Source organism: Dermacentor variabilis, chromosome 2 (assembly GCF_050947875.1).
Source record: "Dermacentor variabilis isolate Ectoservices chromosome 2, ASM5094787v1, whole genome shotgun sequence".
Lineage (NCBI taxonomy): Eukaryota > Metazoa > Arthropoda > Arachnida > Ixodida > Ixodidae > Dermacentor > Dermacentor variabilis.
This window is the reverse complement of record NC_134569.1, coordinates 119042785-119068182: the sequence shown is the minus strand read 5'-3', so window position 1 is coordinate 119068182 and position 25398 is coordinate 119042785. Positions and strand designations below refer to the sequence as shown.

Genomic DNA, 25398 nt, shown 5'->3' with positions numbered 1-25398 from the left:
AATCATGTTATATGTGCATTATAGTGTCGCTACATGTGCGCTGGTTAATGGCTACGTTTCGTGCAGGTTTACCCCCAATGTAGCAGGCGCTACCTAAATATCCTCACTGCTACAAATGTAGGGTTTTCCACGTCATCATCATCATCATCAGCCTAGTCGATGATGATGATGATGACGTGGAAAACCCTACATTTGTAGCCACGTAACTTGAGCCAAACCTTAAAGAATATAGAAATGCCACGTAGGCGAACAGAACTAAGATAATATTGTTTGCCATCGCTTCGAGATACTCAGATTATTTCTTGCATTCCGCCTAATTACCTAATTACTCTCAATTACTTAAGCAACTTCTCAAATATTAAAATTACATGAAACGTGTCAATGAAGAAATTGTAGAGAACATGAAAAACTCCCGATACAGCTTTTTGTTGCTCAGTACGTGCTACATCTATTTTTACTAATTAATTAATTAATTAATTAATTTGCGTATACTGCAGCCCAACATAGGGCTATAGCAGGAGTGGGGACATTATACATTACTGTACATTACACATTAAAAAAACACATAGGGCCGTATAACGTAAAACTATTCCAATATGTTTTTATTCCAATGTCCTGAGGTCAACTTTGCGTAACCACCAACGCAATCATCGGGCGGATACCCGCAGGACTGTCTGAACAGACCAGTCAAACGCTCTCCTCGTTCATAGGACGTCACTTTTGTTTCCTCGAAAAACGAATAACATTACCTACACTGAGCGGCTGGTCTTGTCTAATTGGCTCACAAGTGGCGAGGAGTACGCTGAAGTGGAGAGGGATTCAATGGTAAATCAAAATCGATAACCCGATTCAAAATCCCTAATACGATGAATAGGGTTTTGCCGGACTCTGCGATTGGTCCGCTTTCTCTTACTTAGCTTGCGGCAGCTCGTCGACAATCGCGGCAGCATGCACCGGAAGCTTAAGAATGACGCCAGAACGGATCCTCAGCAAAGAACAGTTGGCAGAACAAGGTCGTAAAAGTGCCCAAAATGCTCGAAAACGTTACACGGCCACGCAAAAACATTTATTACACGCAAATAAACCCATGCTCTCTGGCAGGTGCGAGAGCCGGTGCCTGAGCGATCGGCGGCAGCTATCTTTTGCTCCTTTCGGAACGGGGCAGCCTGCGGCTTTTCAGAAGAAAATTGAGTTTCGTCCGGCATATTAATGTATCTTTAACGCGTACACGTCACTTTGACGAGGTGAGTTTTCGCGCTTCTGTGACGTCGCGTGACAGGCAGGTGAAGTGGGTGCAGCCCGAAAACTTTTGACCAATAGCCGAAGGCTAATGGCGAAAAGACGTCGAATCTGAAACAACTATTTTTCTTTTGTTCGGTCAAATTCTGTATAATCAGCGTGTACACGTCATATCAGATGGGGAGCTATCGCGGTTTTCGTGACGTCGCGTGACAGACAGGTCAAGTGGGAATGGTCCAAGAACGGTTTTGACCAATTGCGGAGGGCTGATTGCAGAATTGGAATAGAAAAGTATGGAATAGTTTTACTGTATAGCGCCCATAAACACGAAAAGATGAATGAATGAGATGAAAGATAAAAGTGTTTTTCCAAGTACCAGGGAAGTAACAAGGAAAATAGCCGCGCGACTGGCCTCTCGAGGCACTGTGCGTGTATTCGCGGGCTTCTCTCATGCTTGGAAAAATACTTTTATGTAGCACTCATTGAGCAACAAAAGGCTGTATCGGGATGTCGCTCTACAATTTTCTCATTGACACTCTTCATCTAATTATAACGCTTGAGAAGTTGATTAATTAACAATATATAATTATGCGGGATGCAATAAATAATCTGATACCTCAAAGCGACGTCAAACAACATTACCTTGGTTTTGTCCAGCTACGTGGCATTTGCATATTTTAAAATCTTGGTGTATGATAGTGGGGACCCCGCATGTACCCCTTCAAGCTCATAATTTATTAACGCAAATCGCTTTCTAGAAGCGTTGGGCTATTGGCTTTTAATGACAATAATCGTCGACGGCTTATGCGCAATTTTTTTCTTTCTAATTCTAGCGCAGCAATCTGTGGGCTTTAGTGCGTTCAACTTAAGCAGCTAAGTGGCGTTTAAATCTTTGCCTTCTAATTTCTCAGTGACATCAGTATAGCGAAAGCTACGATTGGCACCATTGTAACGATTGGCACCATGCTTATGCGAGCGCAACAATGCATCTTGATACATTCTTTCCTTTTTTTTCTTCCTTTTTTAAGAGTTGCGAGCGATGGGCCGTTAGTAGTTGCTTATTTTGTCGCCAGTTGTGTACAGTGCTGCTTAGCAAATCCTCGTGGGCCTCGATTTTGTAGAGATTCCTTCCGGTCGATTCTCTGCCCCTCATATCAAGCATCGTTGATGGCCGGCTGACCCCATTGGTAACGCGGGCGGAGCTGATCGCTGAAAAAGCGCGAAAAGGAATAGCACCCAAAAAAGGCATCGCAACAAAATCACGGCCACGGTGACAATTAGAGGGCGAATACACCACAACGTTACCACAGAAATGAAAGCAGGGCGAATGGGTTCAAGGCATCGGCGAGATGGAAAGACGGTATAGTTAGTTATAGCGTAAGGACCACGCGAACAAAAACAAGCACAGTAGATACAGAACACATGGCTTACGTCTGTCTCCTCTTTCACCGTGCCCACGTCAAGCTGCATTGTTTTAGCGCACATTTTGCCGGTCATTATGAGAAGCAAACATTGAAAACAGAATGAGCAGGCTTTAATGAAAAGAGGAGAGGTCGACCGGTAGAGCATGTTTCTCTAGCCAGCTACTCCTCATTGGGATGAATAAAAATGAGAAAGACGGGAAGAGAAAGAAAACAAACCATGGAATAGATTCCCCAAGCTTTTTCTTTGACTTTGGTGCCTAGTGATAATGCCACAATGCACAATACAAGCGAACGGTCAGGGATGGAATGAAGTTCGAAAATACTTTGTTTGATTACGCATATCCACGATGGCACACGATGTCGACGCGTAACAGTTTTCTGAATATGATTTCTACATGATCTTTCACACTGCAACATGGGTTGATCTATTTAAGCAATCGCACGCACGCAGAAGCGCGATCTGTAAACAGGTCTACATGGTCATCCTTCCTATCTCTAACATCTGTCCGCTCTCCTGCACATACATGCTTACTCCCTGTAATTTACGCATATTCCTGCATCCCCCACTGCTGAGCCTACGGTCCAGTTATCAGCCGTAATGACAGGTAGTTAAGTACGGTCAGCTGAACTTTCTTCACTTTCTCCTTTCTGCTATTACCGTAGTAAAACAACCAACGACTACGAAAATGGGAGGACCTTAGCGCGATTGTTATTATTTTAGCGTTTCGCAGCCGCCTCGCACTGGATCCGGCGCAAACTAGAGCCTTTAAATATTGCAAGTGCACTACGTTTACGAATTGCACCTCACTCACACCGGGTGTTGGGTGGCTTTCTCGCAGCTACTCAGGAGCGGCTCAAGAAAGGCGGCTCGTCGACCCGCAGGCCGTCGAGCGGCACATGCGCAGTCTGGGGCCGGGGCCACTACCGAACCTTCGACGGATCGCTGTTCAGCTTCCGCAGCCGCTGCCGGCACTTGCTGGCCCACGAGTGCCGGGGCGACACGTTCAGCGTGCACGTGGGCGACGGCCACTGCGCCAACGACAGCCTCCTCTGCCGACGCAGCCTGGACGTCTACGTCGAGGGGCTCCGCTTCGGCTTCGAGCTGGACCCGCCGCGGGTGACGCTGGCCAATATATCCGCGCCGATCCCCACCACGCTGGAAGGGCTGCGCGTGGACTACGTCGCCGGGAGGATCGTGATTAGCAGCGAGCTGGGATTCACGTGAGGAACACTTCAGTTCCCACTTTATGTTTACACTCAGTTCACATTCTGCCTAACGTAAAGTGCAGCGAAGGCGTGATGCATAGGAAGATACATGACGGGAAGCTATAGGAGACGTAATGCAGCGCCGTGCCCCCTTCTTCAATCTTCTTGGGTGTTCCTGTTTCGCTACACTGTACATAACGCTATACCGACTAACCTATTAGTGCGCCCTATATCTAAGTCATCGGGGTTAGACAGAGGCAAATGCTTGAGTTTCTTTTTTTTCCTTTTGATAAACTGGTCCCAAACTTTGACCGCCATTGATGTCGTCGCACTACACAAAATGATGGCGCCCAGTTGGTTATCACAAACGAATAATTTATACAGTGTCATTCGTCGATGTCAGCAGTGTGCACAAAGGTAATCATTTAAAGAAGGATAATTGGGCCGCCTTACCTGTTAGGTTGTCGTTGTGCGTGGTTGCACCTTTTAAAATATGCAATTACATCTGCGGGGCCCACTGCCTTGCCTCGGTTTCTTTTACCTTTCGCTACAACTTTAGTTCTGGCTGCTGCTTCTGCATGAGATGCACCGCATGTTACCGCTCGCCTCAAGAATAGAAGGTCCCTGTTGTTGCCCTAATTCACTAAAGCATTCTTAATTGCTTTTATTACGTACCAATCAAATATTTGTGCATATGCGAACAATAAAACAAACTTTGATTCGATCCATACACAAGACGTTTATTTGTACAGCCTCTCCCATGCCGCATCGTAATGCGACTCTCCTAATTCAGTGTCACATGGAACGGCGAAGACTTGGTGGAGGTGTCCGTGGACGCGTCACTGAAGGGAAGCATGTGCGGCCTTTGCGGACAGTACGACGACGACCCGACGAACGACTTCGTCAACAGCCACGGTCGACAAGTAACCTCCAGGTCGGCTTTCCTGGAAAGCTGGAGGAGGAACGAACTAGAAGGTTGATACTGGCGTTTTACATGTTTCTGAAGTCTCAAAGCACTCACGAAAATAATATAAAGTTTAGTACCGATGAACTCTTGCTGAGTTCCAGGCAAGCAGAGAAATCTTGCGGGACATCGCTCGAAGCGCTTCAGAAGAAAGTCAGCTCTCTGTCACTGCACATGGACATGCACACCCGTGAGGAAAAACACACGGACTAAAGAGTCGCTGAATAAACTGAATTGCTTCGTAATTATCATGCATAAACCGATATTGGCGAGTGCACTTGCCAGTCCTCAATGCCAAGTTGGGACGGCAGTTCTCAATTTGAAGTTACATTCACAGGCAGAGAAGAAAATAAGCTCTATCGCGCAATACCTGGTCCTTACACTCCTGCTCACGGGTCTAGAAAGGAATTTCACTCTTTTAATAGAAATTCGGTGCAGAATAGCCGACAGCTGTTGTGGCAACATTAAATAATATTGACTGCATATTGACCACTTTCGAACGGTATACTTATTAAGAAAGTTTTGTGCTCTATTTTACCGCAGAAGACTGCGAGGACATTTTCTTCGATCCTTCCAAGCAGCACCCGAGCGAAGAACTAGTGCTCGAAGCGAGGCGGCTGTGCTCCAGGGTCACCGACAAGAAATTCGCAGCCTGTCACAAGGTAAGGCGGCAAACTTTTTTATCGCTGGACATGTGCCAGTACCACGTTTCCCACCCTCTCACTGACGCTGTACCTCGCCGCTAACTTTTGTCCCCCGCAAGGTGGTCGATCCGAAGCCTTACGGCGACATGTGCCTCGAAGATTACGTCTCCTGCCTGGGCGAGCGCTCCTCGGACTGCCGCTGCAGCGCACTCGCCGAGTATTTCCGGGAGTGCGAGCGCCTCGGAGGCAAACTTGAGTCCGTCTGGAGGAGACACGACTTCTGCCGTAAGTGCGAGACATCTTTTTTTTTTTTTGAAGCGACAGCACCTTGAGCGGGCCAAAACAGGGCTATAACACTGCAAAGGAGAGCGGCGACAGTACGGGCGCTAAACTTCCAAATACGTGTGCTTCCTGTGCCTGATGCCAAGCTTGTATTACAAGATAGCCTATCGTGTGAAATAAACGTAAATTGGGAGTTCAGCGCTCGTACTGTCCTGTGTGTTTATTTCTGTCTTCGTCCTTTGCACTGGTAGAACGCTGTCAGCATTTTTTTTTTACTTGAGCGAAAGTGAGGCGTTGATGCGTGTACACACACTCCTGTTGACTTCATCTATAGGCACATATCTATGCGTAGTAGAAAAAAGACGAGGTTTATTTTCGAAGGTTACATGGTAACCTGCTTACGCGGCTGTGCTGGCAACTCCACAGAGGCGAGTACACAGCTATATATTACAGTAATCATTTGTTTAGAAGGTGAAACACGTACCAGGTATACCTCGAACGTCTTTCACGTTCGAAACAACTGATTACTATAAGTGTGTCCCACACTTGCACAAGGCTTGCTGCCGGCCGTTCAACCTAAAGCGCACTTATATGCAAGGAGCGGTAGTGATTAGCTAACACTCCTTAGCTAACGTTAGCCGTTGAGTGCTAGCTAACGGCGCCTTAGCCACTACGGATTAGCTAACACCGCATAGAGACAAAAAAAAGTGGGCTGTAAACTGTCTCCTGAAAAGAACACCACGACCACCCGCTTGAAGAGGAGAGAAGAAAAAAAAAGAAAACAAATAAGAAAGGAGATAGAAAAGGAAATAAAAAGAAGAGGGAAAAAAAAAAGAAAGAAGAGGAAGGCACACCACATCACATCACACGGAGAGCATGAGCATTGCAGACAAGAGTCTAATCCCGAGGTTGAGGAGAATCCTAGTGCAGCTTTGTTATCATCGCGTCGTGTTGAAGCGCGATTTTTCGAAAATAACACCCGTATTGAGAAATGCGCCTTAACTTTAAGCCTCATGCTTGACTTGATCTAACATGACGCCTAACTCAAAAAAAAAAAAAAAAGAAAAACGACGCTTACTGCGTTTCTTTAGGCACGTTCCCGTCACATATCATCCATAGATGAAGTCAAGCATGGGCTTCAGGTTAAGACGCACTTCCGAATACGGGGGCAATGAGAAGTCACTGACAACGCAAAGCACACAGAACTGGGGCCAAAGCCGTGACTCTTAATCGATCCTCTCCCGCTGCCTTCCCCGCGGAGCAGCCGCTCGCTGTCCGGCGGGCATGGTGTACACCCAGTGCGGGGCGTCGTGCAGTCGCACGTGCCGCGACCCGGACGCGTCGTGCGAGTCGCGGCCCTGCGTGGACGGTTGCCACTGCCCTGACCGGACGCTGCTGCACGACGGACGCTGCGTGCGCCGGGAACGGTGCCCGTGCTCGCTGCACGCCAGGGAGTACAAGCCCGGCTCGCTCGTCAAGCAGGAGTGCAACACCTGGTGAGCACTAACGAGAGAAACCGTACGTAAATGAATTTGCATTGTGAGAAGGGTAAACTGACTGAGTTGGAGGGCTTATTTACGTCAATATTTCGCAGCGATTCGAGAGATAAGTGAGGCATACTACCCAGCTAACGTTAGTTCAGCGGCTCAACGAAAAAAAAGAAAAAGGATTTGAGAAACATGGAGCAAGATAAGATTTTAAGACCTGGGCTGTTCGGTCGTCAGGGGCTTGACGATCGAACAACCCAGGTCTCAAGATAGTATTTTGCACCGTGTTCCTTAAATCTTTTTATTTCTTGGAACAGCTTCGCTAACGTTAGCTGGTGCACCTTATATAGAGAGAAGAACGAAACAAGATGTGTGAGCCAATCCTTCTTATCAATGCATGACACAGTGATGTCCTTTCTTAATGACAACAAGGCATAACATTCAGTTCCTTCTGCTTATTGATTCATTTTCCCACATAAAGGGCTGATCACTCTCTTACGCCATTTTAAAGCAACTTATGCCCTTACGCTTAGAAACTTGTGCGGTATCCAGTGTTATTACTGTTTTTTTTTTTGCTTTAAACCGATTTTCGAAAATAAATGCTTAGTTGCTAGTCAGCGCTCGTGTCGTGTGTTCTCCTTTCCGTCCTCGTTAAAATTTCGCACCATAATTTAATCAGGAATTGGTAGCTTGAAAGCTTGTAGGTAGCGAAGCGGGAATATAATGGACATGGAAAGTGCGCATTTGGAAGAGACTTCAGTATTCTGTGCCTCAGCTTTTTGTCCCCATATTTTGCACACGTTACTATTAGCAACCAATCACGGTAACTTAGAAGCTATGGCATTCTACTGTTCACTACGAGATGGCAGTTTCCATTTTCTGCTATAGGGGCCACAGTTGCATGGACACAGAACGCAAATAAAGTTGCTGCACTTACAGATTCTGGGGAACAATTAAGAAACCTAGGTGGTCAAAATCAATTTGCAAAACTCAACGAGGACGTCCTTCTTCTTAAAATGGGGTTTTACGTGCCAAAACCACTTTCTGATTATGAGGCACGCCGTAGTGGGAGACTCCGGAAATTCAGACCACCTGGGGTTCTTTAACGTGCACCTAAATCTAAGTACACGGGTGTTTTCGCATTTCACCCCCATCGAAATGCGGCCACCGTGGCCGGGATTCGATCCCGCAACCTCGCGCACAGCAGCCCAACAATACCCACTAAGAAACCACGGCGGGTAAGGGCGTCCTTTCTAGGTTACTGTATTGTGCAGCTTCACAATTCGAAAAAAAAAATGCACTGTTTTCGTTCGATAGAAAGGGCAGTGGTAATTTCTGCAGGAGTTTCCCTTTACGATTAGTTAACGATGTTGTGTTAAAATACAGAATTGTGGTCTACGTGATCCAGAATTACTGGTGAAAGAAATTGAAATCTCTCCGCTATACCGAGTAGCAGAATAGACAAGCGATCACCAACAATTTTCGTAGACTTTGCGCGCCCTGCTGCAGCGCTCAGTATAGAAGCGTTAGATGGTTTACTAGCACTGCATTGAATTTCACTCACTTTGCATCCAGTATACTTGAGATTGTACAATATACCAAAGTAATGGTACACCAAGACACAATGACAGACATTCACGCTATCTTGAATACACTTCTTGAATAACCGCTATTTGTCGCTGACTGAATGAACTTGCATTCAATATCAGCGTTCAGCACAAAGTGCGATCGCCGCATGCTCAGTCGCAAGACATTAAACTCGTTCAGCGTTTTCACCGTCAGGATCCAATGTATTGTAGGCTTCATCGATTGAACTTCGGTCACAGAACATACGCGGCGCAGGTACCATCCAAGCTGATGTCTCTTCAGCTGTCTTACTATAACGACCTTTACCGTTGTCCTGCTGGCGCTCTCGTTTACGCGCACACATAAGCGCTCCTGACGCCCATGCTAGCGAGACCAAAACGAAGGGAGTTGCAAAAACGGGCTTCTCCTCACAAAGAGCGTTCTTGTGGAGAACCCAGATTTCAAGGCATCTACTATCAAAGTGCAGTCGTTTCCTAAACTACAGAGTTTTGCTCATGCAGCTTGTCACTAGCAAATGTGGTTTAATGCAAAGCGAAATTGAAATAGAAGGCTCATGATGAGTTCGGAGAAGCGGCAGAAGCTGGTCTGCCCTACACCGTTCGTGTTGCGCAAAATGCGTTGGAATTGCGTCTCTTGCAATTTTTTCCTATTTCTTTGTTTCCTATCTTCTCCTCTTCTCTTTTCTTTCCCTCCTCCTGAAAGAGTAGGCAGGTGTGCTCCTTCCGGTGGCAGTTGTCAGCTTGCTCCCTCCCTGTTTGTTTTGTGTGGTTGTAAGTTTCCATTAATAATAATAATAATAATAATAATAATAATAATAATAATAATAATAATAATAATAATAATAATAATAATAATAATAATAATAATAATAATAATAATAATAATAATAATAATAATAATGATAATAATAATAATGTACCTGGTTTGTGAACGTTCATATGGTTGTTTAAAAATTACGGTCTAGTCACATCATTCCCTTCAGATAACGCTAGAAGATAGGAGGCAGAGAAAGTATAGCTTTACTTAGTTTTGATTACTGCCCAAAATCAATCAATCAATCAATCAATCAATCAATCAATCAATCAATCAATCAATCAATCAATCAATCAATCAATCAATCAATCAATCAATCAATCAATCGTCATCTGAGCCTTTTTGCAGGCTCATAAGTCATTCACCGCAGTACAGTACCGAAACATAGAGCGCAGCAACAGACGATAGACGAAGAAAGGGACACACGACACAAGCGCTCGTCTCGCGTGTGCCTTTCTTCGTCTATCGTCATTTCCTGCGCTCGAATTGTCGATACTGTAATGCAATACCAACCAATCCACCTATCCATCCTATCCACGGCAGGTTACACTGTTAGGTGATAATTTTCTGCCTTGAATTGTTTGCGCATGATATTTTATTCGTTTATTTGATTAAACACATTTCACGCACTTCAGTGTCGGCATCTCTCGGAAGCCAGGCTAAATGTTTAAATATGTGACGACAGTGTTTTGAGCGGCTCTAAAACAAATTGACTAATTTCTCACGTGTTTTCGTGGATATGATTGTCTGTGTACGCTTGCCGTCTACTTGCACTGGGTCCCCGCCACATTACCGTATCCTTGGTTCGGCGCAGCGAATGCAGAGAAGGAGAGTGGCAATGCACCACGAAGGAGTGTCCGTCCCGGTGTGTGGCCAACGGCGACCCCTTCTACTCGACCTTTGACGGCAGGGCTTTCGAATTTAGAGGTCGATGCCCCTACTACTTAGTACGATCGCAGAACTTCAGCGTCGTCCAAGACATGGGTCACTGCCACAACGTCAAAGTACGTTCCGGAAAAGGCATCGGCAAGAGTGCACTGGACTGCTCCAAGACGACTACTGTGACCATCGCAGACATCACTGTCATGCTCGCCCACGAAAATGTGAGCAATTGTGCGTGGCACATCACGCACACAGCGTTTTTTTAATGTTTACCGGCACTAGAAAGTAATTGTTCTATTATTTATTTACTTAAAGGTATTTGTGAACGGCGACCAAGTTCAGCTTCCATTCTCTAGCGACATGGTGGTCGTACACAAGCCTTCCTCTGAAGTAACACAGGTGAGTGGGAGAAACAGTTCACTAATAACGTATATAAGTTGTCATTTCTACCCGCCTAGTATCCAGGCAAAAATTAAATGCGAACATAAAAAAAATTGTGCTGAAACCATCGACGATGATTGTCAATGTAAGCGAATAACTGAACACTTCTAGAAACTGTTCGCTTAACTAAAGGAACGGTGCGCTTGAAGGCATATATGATTACAGTGAGGATATTTAGGTCGTGGTTGTTTCGTTGCATGATTGCGTAGAGAACAGAGCCGTTAACGAGCACATCAGTAGTGGTAGTATAGATGACTATACATATGAGCTGTTTAGTCCCATGTGTATTGTGTCCAAGGAGGTTAAGGAAAAAAAAAAAAACGTTGCTTCGTTGTCTTCAACGGCGCAAACGCCTGCTTGACAGGCGTTCGCGCCGAAATTTCTTAACGTTCCGAATTCTGACATTTGCTGACAGCAATATTTCAACAATTCAACTTGCGAATCTGGATCACATATCGCGTTCAAATGCCTTGACAAATGTGAAAATGCAGGTGTAAGCATTCTTTTCTTCAACAGTTGCAGGTGGCATTAACTTTGTTCGTAGCCTAAGTTCGTGGTTTGTTTGTAGTCATACGATCGGTGCGCCGCAACGTGCAGCAGATGTGGCGTACTAGAAGCAGGGAAGCGTAGGGAAGTTAGATGATAGTGATGACCAGCATAGATGATAGTGAATTTCATGTCTGCCAGAAAAGCCAAATGTAAATCGTAAACAGACAAGAAATGAGAGTCAAATAAAGCTGCGCCGCCAGGGTTTGTTGCTCGCTCATCGCATTATTTTCTCAAACGACCATTTGTCGTGCAAGGGAAAAGCAACCACTGGAATAATTTTCTGTCCGCCCATTACCTTTCTGCTGAATTGATGTATTACTTAAATTCCAGTTTTTCCTAAAGTAAGAATAAAATAAGGACACTCGCATATCTTACAATAGTTGTTACTACCTTTTTACTCCATGGAATGTAAAAATAGAAGTTGGCTTGGACATCACGAGTTCAATAAAGCAGTGCTGGTGATCCACGAGTTCCTACACTGCCGGCCAGTATTCATAGCAGACATACTCACAATTCTGTTATTTTTCTGTCTTGTATAAAGGGGAGCAAAGATTCCTTACGCTCGGAGAGCAATCATGGCGGTGGGAATGATGAATGAAGAGCAGGAGGCACGCGCCATAATGGTCCTTCTCTAAGCCTCTCTGTCTGGCGTACGCCACATTCGCCGCACGGTTATTGCAGCGCCGGCCACGTATATTCAAACCAACAGCAAACTAATGCTTCGAACAAGGTTGTGGTCAGCTGCGACTATCAACAAGAAAAAGAAAAGAAGGAAAACCCCAAAGTAGGACGCATACCTGCGTCTTCTTGTTGGTCACTGAGTCTGAATTCGATATGCGTTGAGTGACTCGCGCGCTGACTTTCTTCCGCCACAGCACGACAGGTCCTGCGACGGATAGCGCGCTCAACGGTACCGTGCGTCTCCTGCTTTATGCGTCCGCCGCTTCCTCGCAGGCCTCGTTCTCCAACGGCGTCGTGCTCCAGTGGAACAGGAGAGGGCGCCTGCACATCGACAGCCCCGCCAGCTTGAGCGGTCAGCTGCAGGGACTGTGCGGCACCAACAACCGGAACCAGAAGGATGACTTCCTCACGCCGGCGGGCGACGTGGAAGGAAGCGTGCGAGCGTTCGTCGACAAGTGGAAGGTGGACGCGTCTTGCGACGAAGAAGAGGGCATCGAGGAGCACCCCTGCGAGCGGTCGCCGCAGAGGGCGTCGCGGGCCAAGACACTCTGCAAGGAGATTCACGGGGACGCTTTCAAAGGTGCGGGCTCATGCCGCACATTGGTTTCCCGCGCGCTCTTACAGCCTGCACGGGTCACAGTGAACATCCGCGCAAATGGCAAAAGGTTGTAACGAGTTACTGTTGAATAGACTGCATTCTTGGCATAATGAAGATCATTTGCCAGCGCGAATTATTTATTGAAGTACTACTACGTGTATGAAATGTCGCTCGTGTTTCTTTTTGCATATTGTTCGGTAATCAAAGGTTTCTTATAGTCGTACTTGTGTTCGCGCTTGCGTTTGGTGATAATAAATATGTAATAACGAAAATAAAAAGAAAGGAAAAGGAAAACTAGCTTGGCCTTGGCACCACAAAAGTACCTTCTTCTAATTACCTGTATTGTTTAGCACTCCCGTTTCCACGTTCCGGAACTTCGCCTTCGGCGTGTGCCTACTGTAGTTCATCAGCTTACCAGACCGCCACTTAGCCAAAGAAGCTTTGTGCTGACATCCCGACCGATTCTGAAACTTTCGTCATTCTTATTAATGAAACACGGCTAGCTTTCTCTCGTGGGTGGTACGTACTGTTGCAATCGTACACTGCTAGACTGCTACACTGCTCTCCTCGTGCAGGAAGCATAAGTATCGCCCTCTGGTCACGCCAGGAACAACGGATAATTACGCGCACAAGCGTCAACACAAGTAGTATGCACCATCATAGACTGCAATTTCAATTTTTACGCTTACGATTGCGTAAGCCCGCACTCCGTGGCGTTAAGGACTTCTAACTGAGAGTGCGCGCGAGGAGCGAAAGCAGAGGCACCGAACGGATTCCACTTGACCCGATCTGTCCTTGTGTCGTCGCAGAGTGTCAGCAGCTCGTGGACCCGGAGCCGTACTACAAGGCGTGCCTGCACCAGACGTGCGCCTGCCAAGGAGCGTTGAAGGACTGCGTGTGCCCGTCGCTGGCCGAGTACGCGGCCGAGTGTGCCAGAAAGGGGCGCCTCACCAAATGGCGCCATCACGTGTCCCTATGCAGTGAGTACTTCCCCCGTCCACTTTTGCTGCTCTATAGGTGGCCTAAACAGGCCAGTCGCGCTGAACTTATAAGACATGCACTTCGAGTTACCGCTCTATAGCGGCGGCTCAAAACGCCACCGGTGGACGTCGCTATTTTGTCGTGACGTGTGTTGTTTTAAACATGGCGTCGAAAGAAAAAAAAAATTCGGCACCGGCTGGCGTGCTGTGACGTCACAAGTGCTTACTCCGCGAGCAAATAAACAATAACAGCAAACAGAGATCGTTGCTGCCACGTAGCGCTCAGACGCAATGACCACCTCTGGTTTGTTCCTAAACCTTAAATGAAAAGGGGCTTGCTGCTTTTCGCACAAGTACACGCACTGCTTAAAATATCGCGGCCTAGAGATGAAGAAGGAAGGCTGGCCTAGTGTTCATATATAAAACAGTCTTCAGAATCATTGTTCATCTTACAAAATATTCGGCGTTTGTGTTGTGTTATCGATACCTATGACCACGCTGGAGAGGATTTTATAGAGAGCCTTATTTGAATATATAATGTAGACGTTTCTCGTACAATGTAGTAATTTTTCGTAAGGATAATTGTCATTTGGACGAAACAATAGTCACTCGAGGAGAAAGGAAGCGTTTACGGGATGTGCAACACTGAAGTTTTTAGGACAACAGTTCGTCTTAGAGCCAGTCCGTTATAACTTGTATTATTATCCAAGCTTTTACGAAACAGTGAGACGCTGTCGTCATGTCTTGGTTGATAGCGTAATTCGACGCTGCACCTTCCACAGGCGTCAAATGCCCGAGCGATATGAGGTGGACCGAGTGTGCGCGGCAGAAGAGCTGCTTCGAAGTGGCGCTGGGTGAGATGGCGAACTCAACGTGTGTCGAAGGCTGCGTATGCAAGGAGGGCTACGAGAAGGACCAGCTCTGCTTGCCAGCGGACTACTGCCCGTGCCTGCACAAGCACAAGCAATACGCTCCGGGCAGCATGCACAAGAGGAACGGCCAACTGTGGTAAGGTGGCAGAGCGTGTATGACAGCCAAGAGCTGTAGAATATCGCCACGTTGTAGTGACGGTGAGGGACACAAAACTGTGAATCACGAAACGCACTCTCTATCGGCCTAACCTGTGCCCACAATATCGAGTGACAATCAAAGCACAACGATAGCGCCGAGCGCAGTCGGTCGAAACCTGATCTGCGGGTCAAGCGCGTCGGCTTTTATACGTCACTCGCCGAACGCTCCAGCTCTCTCTATGGCTCCAGCGTAATCACTGGTGCCCGCGTGCCTTCTTGAAAGTACTACACAATTCATGTCGCGCATACAACTTGGTTATACAAGGTTCGCTGAAAACATGTACAACAGACAGAATCAACGATAACTTTCGAGTAAGTTCTAAATCATGCAGGAGCGTCTTGCGCTGAGCGATAACTTTACGTATAGCGGGTGGAGTGCAGTCCCCGGAAAAAGGATAAATAAATTTATTAAAGCAATAAACAAGGCTGGTTAGTGGACGTTCGTGATTGTATTGCGCTTAGCTTTACACTGACGGAAGGGATATAGAACGCACATAAAAGAACAAAAAGTGGACGTACATGGCACGAACCACCAACTCGTTTAATGCTGCTAGATAGGTGGGCAGGGGGTGAATTATAACATATAACGAAGTGATGACATGTGTTGGTGCGGTGGGCCGGGAGAAGCGGTGTTCACTTGCACCCGTGTCATTCATTGCACCAGTGTAATTAAGTACACGTGCCAATATTTTAAATTGTCTTCATGGGCGTCGCCATGTTGCTGTACTGTGTACAGCAGACATAACGATAGCAGGTTCTGCTATCTAAGTGTGAAACCTACAGAGAAAAAGGAATTGAGAGAGAGAAAGAGAGCTTAATGAGAGCTGACGTTGCGAGCCCCCAGAACAGTACACAGGGCTTGCTACTTCAGATGGGCTGTTTGAACTGGCATAAAGAGAGAAACAAAGAAAGAAAGGAAAATATCTAGTAGACATTAGGAGGTGTAACGTACTCGCGCGCAGTAGTCGTGTCGGTGTACTCATGCAAGAACTAAACACTTCTTAGATAATACGTGAGCTAAGGTGCTCGGATCTTTGACGACATCACAAGAGGAGGCCTAAGGTCCTTACAAACAAACAAAGGAGAACGCTGATCAGGAAGAGTAACGCTAGCCCTTTTCATGTTTTCGTTACGGTGCGCTTGACTTACATATGAAGTTCTGCCACAATAGCGCGATATGAAACACAGTGATCAATCTCGGAGCCATATGCGAAGGCAAATCACTTATGTGGAAGTCCGCAAGGTGGAGCAAGGTTCACTAAAGGGAAACGTTGTAGCTTTGTAGCTTCGTGCTGCAGTCGCATGGATGACAATTTTCCCTTTCGTGAACCGTCATCCACCTTGCGGACTTCCACAGAACTGATTTGCTATATTAAGTGTCCCTGTGTTTCGACTTGTCGATTAATTCGGCTTTGCTCTGCGATCTGCTAGCGTCCTGGTTAGATCAGCTCGTGGATCAACCGTCCCGGAAAAGCATTTGTCGCGGCTTCGATTCCCTGACCATGCAGGACGAATTTTTCTTCAACTGCGAAGCTTTCCTTTTGAGACATAGGTTTCCTTTTGCAGCTTCGTACTACAGCCGGGTGATGCCAATTTTTCCTTTGAAGAGCCATACGTTCTGTGTTATTTCGCGGTGCGCTGTACTCTCTTTAGTGACACTTGTCTCTTTCTTCCGTGTTCTGACTCGGCATGACTATATGGCTGCAGCGAGTGCGACAATGGCGAGTGGGAGTGCTCCGATGAAGAGGCCGGAAGTGGCGGGCAAGTGCCCGACTCGCCGGCGCCTAGAATCTTCGAAGAAGGCCCCCCGTCCCAGCAGTGCGCCCACGACAAGAACTCCGAGTACACTGACTGCCTGGACGCCTGTCCTCTGACATGCGACAATGTCAATGCCGCCGTGTCGTGCGGCGTTAGCAACAACGAGTGCCACCCTGGCTGTCGGTAAGACATCACAGCACGCGGCCATCGCAAGCTACAGGGAAAAAAAAAGAATAATCAGAAGAAAGGGTTGCAAATTTGGGTTAGTTGGCAAACATCGCGAATGTGAGATTACAGAGCTAGGCCGAAGCTGACGACGCTGACAAGGCGAAGTGCTTTTTTCGTCTACTTTGTTCATCCTGGCTTCCGGCTATCACGTTCTTAAACTTAGGAGGCTGCCGAAAGGCTATACTACTTCACGAGAAACAAGTCGCAACGCACGAATAAGAAAGTATTCTACAGATAAAAAGTGCAACTTGTTTTCGTGATGAGAAAACCCACGATAATTTCTACACTGTTGATAGAAATATGTATGAATTGTTCTGCTGACGACATTTACATTTGCTTTTACATTTGCTTAAGCACATGTAACTGGTTAAGCTCCCTTCACCTTCCCATGCAGTTTCAATGTGCCCTAAAGCTTATCTTGCGTTCAGTTACATGCTTGCAGGTGCATTTGATTCCAGCAGTAGGAAATTAGGAAACTGAAATATATAGAACCTTAAGTAATATGTGAAGGACAGCTTTCAGCTCTGTACATCAATGCACCATAATTAAATTCCAGCGAAATGAAAAGCAATAGCAATAAATTTCAGCTCCTTGCACGATATGTATGTGCGCATTCGTTCTGTGGCTTTCTGAGACGGGGTTTGCTGCAACGAGCTATCTGCGGACTGTCTTATGTCGCTGAATAACCACTAACATCTTGTGCACTTCCACAGATGCAAACTTGGGTTCGTACTGCAGCTTTCGACGAACAGCTGTGTCCCCCAGAGCGAGTGTGGCTGCAAGCACGGCGGTAAGGTCTTCCCACCTAGCTCGGAAATCCAAAGAGACTGCAACAAGTGGTAAGTGTCCAAGAAATTGGACCCTGAGATTGTTTATATGCACAGTGTAACGGAAACAGAAATCGTCAAGTCACAGTAAGTTTACCTTCGCCCTGATCAGAGCGACAGCCCTAAAGCAGACTCACTCACTCACTCACTCACTCACTCACTCACTCACTCACTCACTCACTCACTCACTCACTCACTCACTCACTCACTCACTCACTCAATCAATCAATCAATCAATCAATCAATCAATCAATCAATCAATCAATCAATCAATCAATCAATCAATCAATCAATCAAATCAAATCAAATCAAATCAAATCAAATCAATCAATCAATCAATCAATCAATCAATCAATCAATCAATCAATCAATCAATCAATCAATCAATCTTTTGGACAAGACGCAGGCGTTGTCGCGCCTAAATCCCTGCGAAATTACATCGCCTACTGATTCCTGCCGCAGGTTTGTTTTTCTAACGAAAAAGCATATTTACTCGAAAGTTAAATGCATGCAATATGTTCCTTCGCGTAACAGTACCTGCAGCGGAGGCCTGTGGGACTGCGACAACAAGGATTGCCCGGGAGTGTGCACCGCCTGGGGCGAGTCGCACTTCAACTCGTTCGACGGGCACATCTACGATTTCCGCTCGGACTGCGAACTGATGATGGCCAAAGGGAGGTTGTCCGACGGCAGTCAATTCGAGGTCACTGTGCAGAGCGTGCCCTGCGCCGCAGGAGACAACGTGTGCAAGAGGATAGCCAGGATCGTTGCCCGTGAGTTGTCGCACGCGCCGTGGCGAAACCTATGTGCTTAAGGCGGCACTTGCACGATTACTGTAATGCACAGCGATACCTGCGGGAGGGACGTCGGTGCTCGATCGATATTGCGGAGCCTTGACAATGGATATGTTTCAGGCGCCCATAACACGCAACTAATATGAAGCATGTGATAGCACGAAGTCAGTAGCCTTACAAAAGAAGAAATCCGTTATTTTACATCGACTGATGATGCAATTTCTGTTATTTCCGTCGCGTCATCATTCTGATGTGACACTGCACCATCTAGATTAAATGTTATGGGAAGACAGCCACAGTTGCGGGACAAAATGGCAAAACGCTTAGTTAGAATTGGGCCTGCTGGTCGGGGAAGTCGTGACAATGAAGCTTCATGCTGGTAAGCGGCGGAAACTCCCTTGACCTGACTTTGATGTTTCTTGTACGACCCAGTAGTCGTGTTCGCGGCAGTAATGTTACGTAATGTACAAGTATTAGTCACAATCACTATGCATAATTAATGATTATGGAGTCCGTGGGATGCGTCTATAAACTAATGAACAAAAGCTAACCATGTGTAGATTTTGGAACTAACGCAAGCCTCATGGCGGCAAGTGACCGAATGCTGTCGCATGTGGATTTCGTGCGCAGGTAGAAAGGTGCACTTGTGTGCAGTTGATGTCGCACCGATCGAAGCTCAATTTAAAGCTAACTTCACATCTCACACAATAAATAAATAAATAAATAAATAAATAAATAAATAAATAAATAAATAAATAAATAAATACATCGATCGGACAATCAATCAAGCAATCCAGAAATTATTGTTGCCGATTTTGTTGTTTACATGGATTGTCTGCAAGACGTTCCTCATTCATTGCAAACTTTGTGTGACGATATATCAAGGAATTCAATCTTCCAGGCAAATAAATATTCTGCTCTACTTGTATTATCTGCCGTAAATCCCTGAGTAACATGTTTACTTGTTCTAGGCGGCCAGGAGCTGGTTACACTTGGCGCCTCTAAAAATCTTCCTGTCGTGAGATTTGGACCGGGCTACCTGATACGGGAGACTACTCTACACGTGACAGTGTTCACCGACGTCGGTCTCATTGTGCAATGGGACAAAGGAACTACCGTGTCTTTGGCCGCGCAGCCTACTTGGAGAGGAAGGGTAAGGAAACGTACCATGGTATTCTGGCCGATTTATCGATCCGAATGGCTGATGGAGTTAAAAGAACTCGGTCACGCTGGAAACTAATGCTTCGCTAACCTCTCCACAACAATAAATGACTGAACATGGACAGCGTCAGGTGAATTTAGCCCATTGGATCAACGAAGGCAATCAAGCACTTTTTATGACGCACGTTTGTGCAGTGAGAGACATAAAACTACAGCGAACACAAATAAAGACCGACGAGCACTGCAACCAGCTTCCAGGTTGGTGGGCTGCTAATATAGACATTTGGAAAACAGAAACGAAATTTAAAAATTCACCATGACATCTACGGGTTTTACAATCTTTTGTTTGTGCGAAAGAGTTGCTGAGGTCTTGAACGAGTAACGGCAAATCGGCTAAGGGTTTCACGTTGTCGACTATACTTTCTGCGCCCTGAACCTTAACCAGCAACTTTCTTTTGTATTGAGCGTAAAGAAACGAAAGAAGCGAGACAGCACGTAGGAGAATCTGTGGAAGCTACCGTTGCTGAACCTGACCCAGAAGTGAAGTCACTTCTTCAGCACATTGTTTTCGCAGACACTTCCGCGCGACAGAAAACCATGCACATTGTACAAGGTAAACACAACTTGCATAATAATTGCACCACCTACTTCAAGTTCACATCTTTACGTATTCTTATTTACAAAAAAGAGAGAAAGAAAAAGGTTATATAGAAAGGCAGAGAGGCTAACTAGCCGGAGTTCCGGTTGGCTGCCCTGCACGGAGGAAGGGGTAGGGAGATAAAAAAGAGAAAGAGAGAGCGATTAGGAGAGAGAGAGGGAGAGAGAAAGAGGGAAGAACACAAACATACCGCGTACACTGTAGAGCGGTGGGGGCGACGTTCTTAAAGTTTATCGTGAAGGCCCGTAGACCACGGGATTCTTAGTAACGCGAATAAGACCTTCTGCGCAGATGTTCTTTGGGAGCACTGGCCTAGATCTTTTAGTTCTAATAGTGGACGATTGTCCAATTGGTCCATCACTCCGCGTGTCACTTGCCTCTGGGCACTATAGCGCGGGCAGACACGCATAGTGTGTGCGAGCGTCTCTTCACAGCTGAACGTGTTGCACATGGGGCTTGTTGGCCATTCGAATAACGAAGGGATGAGAGTTGTTAAATGCAGCGCCCAGCCCCAGACGGCACAGCATGGTCCCTTCACGTCGTGGCATCCGACAAAATTCTGCAGGCCACTTATGGGTGGCCCAAGCAAGAGTGGTTGTAACTCAAAGAAGTGTTTAGCACATGAAACTATGTACAGATAATTTCTTAAATCATATATTCATCTAGATGGCGGATTCAGCCTGCTTGTTGAACGGGGCGCACGTAAGCCTCTTTCGACCGCTTGTCGCCTTTCGTGGCAGGTTAAAGGACTGTGCGGCAACTTCGACGGCGACCAGGCCAACGACTTCCAGACGCCCTCCGGCGGCGTCGCAGAAGGCGACGCCCGCGTCTTTGGAGACGCCTGGAAGCTGCAGGAGGCGTGTCGCAACAACATCTCGTTCACTGGTGACGGCCACGAGGTGTGCGAGCACAGGCCGCATCGCACCGTTTGGGCAACGCAACGCTGCGAGGTGCTCAGGTCCCCCCTGTTCGAGCCTTGCCACATGGAAGTGGACGTCGAGCCTTACTTCGAGAGGTACGTCGGAGTCGTCTTTTTGTGTCTGTTCTTGAGGAAACTTTGGCGAGCTTAGTGGCACTTTACATAGTAGTAAGTATATATGTAGCAGGCAAGTTATACTGGTAGTATAGGCAGGAAATTTTTACGGATGAGGTTCTCTTGCGCTGTTACTGAGGCACGTCACCAAACGTCCTAAAAAAGTCTACAAGGCTGCATTACACCTCCCTGCCAGGAAAGGTTTTTGTGATCAGGCAGGTTCAAGTTTACTGCTGAACAAACACGAGAGGGGACGGCCGACCCCCCAATATTTTCTCTTGCAGCCTCCCCTCCCCCCCTCCCTCCTCCTTATCGCTCGCTTCCGCCATATGCCAGGGGGCTTTCGTACACTCTCAATTAATATAGAAAATCGTGTTCTTCCAAAACTGAAATATCCTGGCGTCGCCTTCTGTGCTAAAGCCCCTAGCTGAGCACTTGCACTTGGTAGCCCTGGTGACGTCAACTAAAACAGAAAAGTTGAAAGCAATTGAGTCGCGCCGTAAATATAGCTGAACGGCTAAATATTGGGGAAAATTTGGTACGCAAGCTCTTGAAAGCGCTAACGCATAAATAAATGTGATCCCAACGTTTTCTTACGAACGAAACCAGCCTCTTATACGTACCCCTGAGAAATCCTTAAGGGTTTCCTGCGACTTCGTACTACTCTTTTACGGATGGCCATTTTTCCCTACTCATGCACCCCTAATCAAATTGCGACGCATTGTTCTAACAACGGGATTTATTTTGCTAAGGTCCCAACAAAGGAGACAACCCCTGTATGTCCGGGGCAAACTAAAACGACACTTATCGTTCATTGATGGATGCCTTTGTTCAACAGTGATATTGAAGCGTGCGATTTACGCGCTTCACATTTTGTTCGTCCTGCTCCTCCCCCCTCTACCCCGTCGGTCTCTCTCGATTTTCAGGTGCGTGCAAGACGTGTGCGGCTGCGATTCGGGCGGCGACTGCGAGTGCCTGTGCACCAACATCGCGGCCTACGCCCACGAATGCAGCGCGCAGGGCATCCACATCAAGTGGCGGTCGCAGTCGCTTTGCCGTGAGTGACCGCAGATTCGAATGGCTCACTTCTTGGTTCCTCACTTCAAGTTCTTGCTTCCTTGTTGAATCCTCCTGAATTCGCCTTTCGAGTAATTAAAAACAAAGCTACCACCGGTATTATCGAATGATTTGATGTTGATTTACTGTGTGAACTGCCATTAATAACACATTAGGCATAGCGTGTGCGTACGTGAGGCTCCGGTGGTCCAATATCCTCGCGTCTTTTATTATTAATGTACATTGTACTTATTTATAGTAGCACGTGCTATAATAGATCTCTCGAAGCCACGTAAGCAAGTTCACAAGCTGTCCTATACGTAAGTGGCCGAGTAAGGGACGTCACCGAATTTTCCCCCTTTATCTGACAGCCATCCAGTGCGACGCCGAGTGTTCCGAGTACGACGCGTGCATATCCGGGTGCCCGCCGAGGACTTGCGAAACGCTGGGATCGTCTCTCGGGGAGGACAAGGCAGTGTGTGACAACAGCACGGCGCCCTGCATCGAGGGCTGCCGGCCCAAACCTTGCTTCGAGGGCTTCGTTTACGACAACGAGCGCGACATGAACTGCGTGCGCGAGGCGCAGTGTCGGGTGCCTTGCAAGGAGATCAACGGCCGCGTCTACTTCGAAGGGGAGCGCATTGAGGACGCCAGAATAGCGGAGCCCTGCGAGTCCTGGTAGGTCGAACATACATGGCCGTGTGTAGATCTGTGTGTGTGTGATAGGTACGTATGCGAGGGAAATCTGACACTGGAACCTAAATTAACAGGGTGAATTAATAGGGAGAGGGAGAAAACTTACTAACAGCAAATGTGGAGGCATTGTCTTGACTCCACCAAAGTACAATATGCACCTGCTCATGATCTTGGATAGGGCCTGAAACACGCCTATGTTTGGGATGGCTCGTTCATGCATAGGATGATGACGCTGTTCTTTTTTCCACACTAAAGGGGTTGTGAACACACCGAAGTGAAATCTGAAAATATTTCCCTGTCTTTCTTCTTCAGTATATGTGATGCAGTTGTTTATCTTTTATTTTTAAATTTCAGTATGTCTGTAAGAGTGGTGAGCATTCCGGGTAATTCCGGCTAATTCTTTTAGCTCAGTGAAGCGACATGCATAGCAAACATTACACGGCTCAATAAAAGTCAACGAAGTAATAATACTCGTAAAATTAAATGTAAATGAAACTGGGAAGGCACAGCAAGTTCAAAACATACAATTTATGCGGCAAGTGCCGAAGGTTGGTTATGCAAATGAGCATACGAACAGTCCGCATCACTATATGTCCATTGCAAGATACGCCACAATGTTCGGCGCTGCTGTTAGATAAGAGCGGCCACTACACGCGCACGTGCGGTACGGGACTAACTGGGCCGTCTTGTGTGCGTGCACCGCAGCTTCTGCCGTCGGGGCGGCATTGTCTGCACGGGCCACCCCTGCCCCAACACGGAGCCGCCCGTAGCCGTCGGCTGCACCGCGAGTGGCTGGACGCCGTGGCTGAATCCGGCGGCGAAGGCGTCCGGCGACTTCGCCCTGCTGGCCGACGCCGACTTCGCCTCCGCGTACGGCGCGTACTGCGGCGCGGCGCACGTCGTCGACATCGAGTGCCGCGTCTCGGCCACCGGACAGGACCTGCTGGGCGCCGGACAGATGGCCAGCTGCGAACTTCCGCGAGGCCTGTCCTGCTACCACCGGTACCAGGCGGGCGGCGCGTGCCTCGACTACGAGGTGCGGCTGCTGTGCGACTGCGGTGAGTATAGCGCACCGTCAGGCGGCGCTGCGTTCCTTCTGCCACATTCTCTTACGATGGACGGCGGTCGTGGACCTTCCGATTCGACGGAGTGGCGGCAGATCTTCTCGCTAGTACCCGCCATAAATGAGTAATATAGGCAGATTTTCCATAGGGCCACCACTCTGCCTTCTCCATACACCCCCTTTCACCGTCAATGATCGGCTGTTTTTCCGTAACCGTAAGGTAGACAAATGATTATCATCATCGTAGTCATCATCATCATGATCATCATCAACGCATTATTATTATTATTATTATTATTATTATTATTATTATTATTATTATTATTATTATTATTATTATTATTATTTACGCACTGCATGATGAAGGCCTCTCCCATCGACCTCGTGTAAATCCTGCCTTGCGCCAGCCGACACCACCCTGTTCCTGCAAACTTCCGAATCACAGTACACTACCTAGTTCATTGGACCAATTGCAATGCATGCTCACTGACCTGGAGAGGCAAAGCAGAAGAGTGGGTCTAAAAATTAATCTGCAGAAAACTAAAGTAATGTTTAACACTCTCGGAAGAGAACAGCAATTTACAATAGGTAGCGAAGCATTGGAGGTGGTAAGGGAATACATCTACTTAGGGCAGGTAGTGACTGCGGATCCGGATCATGAGACTGAAATAATCAGAAAAATAAGAATGGGCTGGGGTGCGTTTGGCAGGCATTCTCAGATCACGAACAGCAGGTTGCCGTTATCCCTCAAGAGAAAAGTGTATAATAGCTGTGTCTTACCAGTACTCACCTACGGGGCAGAAACCTGGAGGCTTACGAAAAGGGTTCTACTTAAATTGAGGACGACGCTACGAGCTATGGAAAGAAGAATGATGGGTGTAACGTTAAGGGATAAGGAAAGAGCAGATTGGGTGAGGGAACAAACTCGACTTAATGACATCTTAGTCGAAATCAAGAAAAAGAAATGGGGGGCATGGGCAGGACATGTAATGAGAAGGGAAGATAACCGATGATCATTAAAGGTTACGGACGGGATTCCAAGGGAAGGGAAGCGTAGCAGGGGGTGGCAGAAAGTTAGGTGGGCAGATGAGATTAAGAAGTTAGCAGGGACGACAGGGCCACAATTAGTACATGACCGGGGTTGTTGGAGAAGTATGGGAGAGGCCTTTGCCCTGCAGTGGGCGTAACCAGGCTGATGATGATGATGATGACCTAGTTTATTGTCATGCTTGACTAAGCTTAATTGAGCTTCAACTACACTTCCATTCCTTGGCAGC

At 47.0% G+C, this 25398-nt stretch overlaps 1 protein-coding gene across 3 annotated transcripts in view; it reads left to right on the top strand.

The window, feature by feature from the left end:
- LOC142572612 (hemocytin-like) overlaps window positions 1-25398 on the top strand; it is a 129895-nt gene that overhangs the window by 9080 nt on the left and 95417 nt on the right. For all 3 annotated transcript variants that reach the window (XM_075681836.1, XM_075681837.1, XM_075681835.1), the window contains exons 5-22: window positions 3503-3884; window positions 4663-4844; window positions 5377-5495; window positions 5597-5762; window positions 7024-7255; window positions 10461-10749; window positions 10844-10927; window positions 12473-12779; window positions 13607-13777; window positions 14560-14785; window positions 16555-16788; window positions 17547-17672; window positions 18195-18433; window positions 19426-19607; window positions 21014-21288; window positions 22233-22363; window positions 22734-23040; window positions 23764-24116. In XM_075681836.1, coding sequence (XP_075537951.1) covers window positions 3503-3884; window positions 4663-4844; window positions 5377-5495; window positions 5597-5762; window positions 7024-7255; window positions 10461-10749; window positions 10844-10927; window positions 12473-12779; window positions 13607-13777; window positions 14560-14785; window positions 16555-16788; window positions 17547-17672; window positions 18195-18433; window positions 19426-19607; window positions 21014-21288; window positions 22233-22363; window positions 22734-23040; window positions 23764-24116 — 4005 coding nt within the window. The remainder of the gene's footprint in view (window positions 1-3502; window positions 3885-4662; window positions 4845-5376; window positions 5496-5596; window positions 5763-7023; window positions 7256-10460; window positions 10750-10843; window positions 10928-12472; window positions 12780-13606; window positions 13778-14559; window positions 14786-16554; window positions 16789-17546; window positions 17673-18194; window positions 18434-19425; window positions 19608-21013; window positions 21289-22232; window positions 22364-22733; window positions 23041-23763; window positions 24117-25398) is intronic.